The 6,274-nt window shown below is 34.3% G+C and overlaps 1 protein-coding gene across 1 annotated transcript; it reads left to right on the top strand.

Moving 5' to 3' along the window:
- Nucleotides 1–1,132: 1,132 nt before the first annotated feature.
- LOC104466602 (leucine-rich repeat-containing protein 49-like) lies at nt 1,133–5,894 on the top strand (the record flags this gene model as incomplete). The annotated part of the gene is made up of 4 exons (XM_010080087.1): nt 1,133–1,330; nt 2,868–2,967; nt 4,022–4,225; nt 5,828–5,894. Coding segments are annotated over 4 exons (569 nt in total), but the record flags the coding sequence as incomplete, so codon positions are not given.
- Between the last annotated feature and the right edge of the window lie 380 nt (nt 5,895–6,274).

Genomic DNA, 6,274 nt, shown 5'->3' on the forward strand with positions numbered 1-6,274 from the left:
ATATATATATAGATGATTTCTTATGCTTCCATCTGTACCTCTTTTCTTCCTGTAATTGCAGTACCCCTTATAAAGTGGGTTTTTTTTTTTCTTTATTTGGTCAACTGCAGATGAATGTGTTGGTAACTTCCATATTTTCATTTTGGTTTCCAACACAGAAATTTTTCAGTTACAGTATCCTAACAGAATGAGTACTCATTTTATTGGCACAGTTATTTAATTTTTTTTAAAAGCATTTGCAGAGTTTCCTGAGAACTGCCATTGCTACTAAGGTTGTGTTTGTCTGTGTAAAGATGTTACTTGCATTTGAAAACTTTAACATTTGTCTTAAATATTGCGTTACAGTTTGAATTCAGGATAAATAAAGAGCACTCGTCTTTCCACAATAGACTTCTGCAGCATGATCTGGAAAAAAACTATTCAGGAAGGCAAGGTGATATTCAATAGGGTTTGGTATTTTGTCTTTTGTATGTCTTTTTATTAAGTGAACACTGAAGAAAGACTGTATTATGATTAGAATATGAAAGTGTGACAGCTTTTCCTAGTTGGCTACAGTAATTCCATATAATTACTGCTGCATCATGTCCTAGAACTCCTATCCTCTACTGGCTGGTGCAGATGGCTTTTTTGATCATGTTTTGCTCCCCATTCTGTCCATGGAAGAGCATCCTTTCTTCTGCCTACAAAGCCACAATCTATCAAGTGCCCTGCTATACATTCCCTCAGAAGCCACACAATTCCCTACTGTAACATTTTATTGGATGTTTAATATTTTAACGTATTTAGACAAACTTTGTTTCTAATTTGGAACCCTGGTACAAAGAGAGAGTTTTCCTATTGTGCTTATGTGCTTTTGGCTTTGAAAAGCAAGGTGTTTGGTGATACCACTGCTAACTGGTGAAGCCTGGAAGAGCCTTGAAATACATGACTTCTTGCTCCACTGTAGCTGCTTGCCTGTCGTATAAAAGCAGTGATTAGGACAGGAATCAGTTTAATTATTATGGCAATTTTTATTCATTCTAGTAAAAAATAAAGACCAACAGCTCTTCAGAATGGATTGATTTTTAGCAATATTATACAACTTTTTATGGGGTAAATTTAAGTCTGCAGGTTGGTTTTGTTCTCCCCACAGGAGACCAAAGAGTATTAAGTCCTTTGGTGCGTAATAAGCAGATATATTTTCCAGTACCATCCAGTCTGACAGAGCTTTCTGGTTTGGAGTTGAAGCAGAATACAGGTTCTTTATCAGGATTTGGCGAGTCTTCTATTCACACACCTATAAAATCCAGATCCCGACAAAGCAGCCACAGTATTAGTTCACATGCTTCAGGTAACAGTGAAAACTTGTTGTGCTCTTTTTTTTTTTTTTTAAACTCTGTGTCTTACTGAAAAGTTATGACCTGTAAGATGTGCTTTTTCTGACTGTCATAATATATGACTGAATAGCAAGTGTTGCCTACTGTTCCCCTCAGGTATTATGAGAGGTTAATAGATCATTGTCAGGAAAACACTAGAAATATTTTCAAAAATATAATATAGGCTTTTAAATATAGGCCTTTTATATACCTTTCTTTAACACAAGGGCAGCCTTCACACACGTCTTTAGGAGGATGACTTTAGAAGAAAAAAGTCACTGTACTGCCGTCATGTCATGTTTGAGACTGATTTTTAAGTTTCTGGTCTTATGTTTATTGCTTAAATGCTGGAGACACAACTAACGACTTTGGCAACAACATTAACTGATTATTTTTGATATCAATGATTGTTCTGTTTCTTCAGTTTTTTTCCTTTGAAGGATACATAGAGAATGTTGGTTGTTATAATGGTTTGCTACAGTAGCTAGTGATAAAAAGCTAGAGAGTGGCACTGAAAAGTTTCTAAATTGAACAACAAATTGTTTTACTTTACGTAGATATCTATTTGAATAGCGTACTTTAGACAACAATGAACTCTCTGTAGTAGTAAAGCAAATAATCTTTGTTTATTGACGAATCAATGTTTTTCCTGTTAACATACTTGATTTATTTGAAGGAAATAAAAAAAAAGGGGCAAACACACAGAAGTTGAGCCTATATTCTTGTGGCAGTATGCATAATGATGATTTTGTGATTGGACTATGTGACCTTAAAGGTCTTTTCCAACCTAAATGATTCTATGATTTATTTTTGACCAATGTTTTATAGTTGATCATTCTCAAAGTAAGCCAAAGCTTGCAGAAGGTATTTGTTGATTTATTTTGCAGGTATTTTTAGTCATCCTCCCTCTTCCCCCTTATATTAACAAAATGGGTAAAGATGGATAGCTTTGTAAATATGTTTTAAAGGGCTGCCTGTTTCCTTCTTGACAATGAAGTGAAATATAATACAGTGATTACTGGATACTGCATGCATTTACTTTTAAAAGACATTGCATTTGTTTGTGGCTCAGTGGGACTGTTTCAATGTTTTGGTGTTTTAGTTTCTAGTTCTATCAACATCTACTTGACCTGTGTCTTTAAATTCATCTTAAATTAGATTATATCTTCTTTAAATTCAGATACTGAAACTGTGAAACAGTTATACAACCTTACCTTAAAACATCATTGGATATTTCTAATCAAAATAAAAGCATCTAAAAAATACCTGCTTACAACAAATTGTTAAAATTTATCTCTCAGAAACAAAACAAATGGATGTACTTTGAAAAGAGGATGTGAAAATCCTGTGAAAATGTCAGGAGAGAAAACTGATAAAGTACTGAAGAGAGAAATTTCATATACTGTGTAACTCCTTTTAATAAGAATGAAAATTCTGCTTTTATAATCTGTAGTTAATGAAATTATTTTACAAAGAGGTAGTTCATATATTCTCTGTATGATTTTCTGCTAGATAGCACAAATTTTGGGAGCAGTTCATCAATAACATTTCCTGTATTGCAACGTACTGCTGAAGAAAAAATTCTGAACTCTGATAGACTTACTTTGGAAAGGTGAGATGCTTATGGAGTACGCACACCAGGGCTTGCAACTCTTGCGTCTGATGGTCTAAAGTGATGAGTATCGTAGTAATGCCTGTGGTCAATGGTATGAGTGGTTGGTTTGGTTTTGTTGTTTTTTCTGTATTGTGTGTGTGTGTGTGTTTTTGAGAGAAGAACTGTGTCCCATAGATAAATTCTCCATGAGTGTCCTTGTGATGAGAGTATCCATACAGCGGTCATGTAAGGTGGTTAGGACTTTTCATTGTAAACCTTGAGAGTCGAATGCAAGGTCATGCAGTAATCTATAAAAAGAGGCTACGTCTCCCTTCGTTCTAATCTGATGCATTGACTGTAGAATGGTCTTTTTTTTTCTTAACCAAGACACACAAAAAGGTTTTATCTAAAAGACATTTAATTGTAGGGTGGTTTTGTGGGGTGTTTTGGTTGGTGGTGTGTTGGGTTTTTTTTGTTTGGGTAGTTTGTTTGGGGTTTTTTTGTGGGAGTAAGGTTCATGTAATCCGAAAAGTTTTGTCAGGCCAGTATGATTTCTTCTGGAATAATCCTAAAGTAAGAGTAACCATTTTCAGCATGATTTCCTATACATTTGTCCTTTTCACATTAACACTTACTATTTAATATATTTATATTTCAAATGTAAAGTTCTGTAAACCAAAGAAAAATGGCATAGACATAGAATGCTTTGAATTCTGATCTGAACAAGCTGTTCATTTGGTATTTGATGAAAAAAAAAATTGGGAGGCTGCCTCTGAAATTTTAATGTGGTCACAACATGAAACTTCAATGTAGTTTCCACGTAACAAGCAAATCTCTGATTAAGAGGACAGTCTTTCTGAGAATTTTGGAAGCAGTTCTGCTGTATTTTCATGCTAATTTTTTATAGTAAGGAATTACTGCCTTATTTACAGCGTTTAATTAGCAAGCCTAGTTTCTTTAATATTACCTTAATCAAGATAGTATACTTCATTGGCTCAGTCAGAGTAGGTGAGTAGTAGGTGGATGACCAATTTGTTACTTACGTGTGTTTTTTGTTTCTTTTTCCTTCCAGGCAAAAACTGACAGTGTGCCCAATTATTGATGGGGAAGATCATCTTCGTCTTTTGAATTTCCAACATAACTTTATAACCCGGATCCAAAATATTTCTAATCTGCAGCATCTTGTTTTCTTAGATTTATATGATAATCAGATAGAGGAAATAAGTGGGCTTTCAACTCTGAGATCCCTAAGAGTCCTTTTGTTGGGAAAGAACAGGTAAAAATAATAAAACGGATTTAAAGCACCTTACCACTTCTATGGTGTAACAACTGTGGTCTATCAGTGTTTCTGTTACTTGTAGAGTTTTCAGATTATGATGTTGGCTGTGAGACCAGTGAGTTGGAACCTAACACTAGCTAGGTGTTGGGGATCCCACTGAGGAAGCACACAGTTTTTAGTTGTAGTGTTATTCAGAAAATTCCTTTCTTCTGTAAGTTTTAGCAACAGCTCTGAAGTAGTTTGTGTTTCTGTCTAATCTGTTCTGATCGGCCATTAAATATGTGTTCTTAGATTTATGTGACAGGTAGAATCTTTTCACATCATGTAAAATATTGATTCTGTATAACCTAGGAAAAGTATTTCTGCCTGATGTATTTAGCTGGGAAAAAATCAGACAGGTGGATCGTGGATTGTATTGCTTACTTGTATCTCCCAACAGAAGGGAATGTATAACTTGCTAGTTGTATTACTTTCTAAAAATACAGTTCAAATCCTATAGCCTTTAATTCTAGTAACTTAATAGAGGTATCTGTGGAATCTCTTACGCATCTAAGGGTTGTGCTCTGATTTAGTTTAGTTTCCTTATTTTCTTTATATTCAGTAAAGGAAGAACTGGTAAACAAACTTCAGTTATGTGCAGATTACAAAGAATGTGCATCGTTGTTCAGCCTGTATTCGAAACTGTCAACTTTCAGTAGTGCAGCGTGTTACTAGAGTTTAGAGCTTCTACGTTAACAACCTCACCTGTAGAGATTAATTTTGTTCATAGCAAAATATTGGGGCATGGGAATGATAATTTTAAGGTGCTTTAAGGAATTATTTTCCAAACTGTAACTACATGAAGTGATGTATAGTTTGTTTATGTAGAAGTATGGTTTGGAGGCAGTTAGGACAACACATACTCATAAATTGTTCTAAATCAGGCACAGTTGCTAGTAACTTGTTTTCAGCTTGATCTATATGTGATCTTTGATTATTCTTGAAGCAAATATATACATTGTTTAATATCATCAGCCAGTAGATGATGCTGCTGAGTATATAATAACCTAGGTTCAGAATCTGAGAAAACAGGACAGGACAAAGTTTTAAGACATTGAAGTTGTACAGTGGGAGAAGAAATGCTGCCAAATCTGGAGATCTGTATTATCTAGAAAGGGCCAGTGGCTTTCAGGTGTTTTTTATTCTGTGTTATTCTAACAAACTCTCAACAGCCTGTATTGCTATAGTCTTTCTTAAAACTGATTTGGAATTAGCTGCTTGCAAGCAATAATGTTGTTTTTTTGTTATTTAGGTATTTGGTTAGGTTGGTTGTTGACTTTGTTTTTTAGCGGTGCAAATATTCCTTCCCTTTTCATATTCCTAGAAGAACCATGTACATACTGCTGCTATCATATTGTGGACTATCACCTTCCTTTCTGACTGTCTAAGGCATACTCATTTGTTTGTTCCTTTTTTTTTTTTTAAATATGATTCAGAGCTTTGTTATTCCGTTACTCTTGGTAGGCAGGAACAAATGGCAAGCTTTGTATTATCTGGAAAATGAAAGATACTTTTTATCTAATACGAAAAATAATTTATGTCATAATTAAAATATTTCAGAATAAAGAAGATCTCAAATCTGGAGAACCTAAAAAATCTTGATGTTTTAGATCTTCATGGAAATCAGGTAGGTACAAGAACTTGATTATTTAGGTTTCTTGTCTAGACATGCATTTCCTGTGTCTTATACCAAACTATTGCTTTTTGAAAGGCAACTGGTAGCAAAGTTTGCAACTCGAGGTCACAGAAATCAGTAAATTAATAAAAGATGATCTGATGTTATATTGAATCTTGGTACCAAGTCTCTTGTACTTTCAGCGTTTTGCTTTTGGAAAGTTATAGTGATTAAAATGCTGAGTCAACTGACTATAATAGCACTCACACCTTGAGAATAATGATCTAGTGTAAGGAGTTGTGCTATAGATAAAGTAACAGAAGAATTTAAGATCTCATTGATTGTTGTTTCTATTACTGGTGATGTAGTTGGAGGCCTGTATCTAGTGGAGT

This window comes from Pterocles gutturalis, unplaced genomic scaffold (genome assembly GCF_000699245.1).
Source record: "Pterocles gutturalis isolate BGI_N339 unplaced genomic scaffold, ASM69924v1 Scaffold52354, whole genome shotgun sequence".
NCBI lineage: Eukaryota > Metazoa > Chordata > Aves > Pterocliformes > Pteroclidae > Pterocles > Pterocles gutturalis.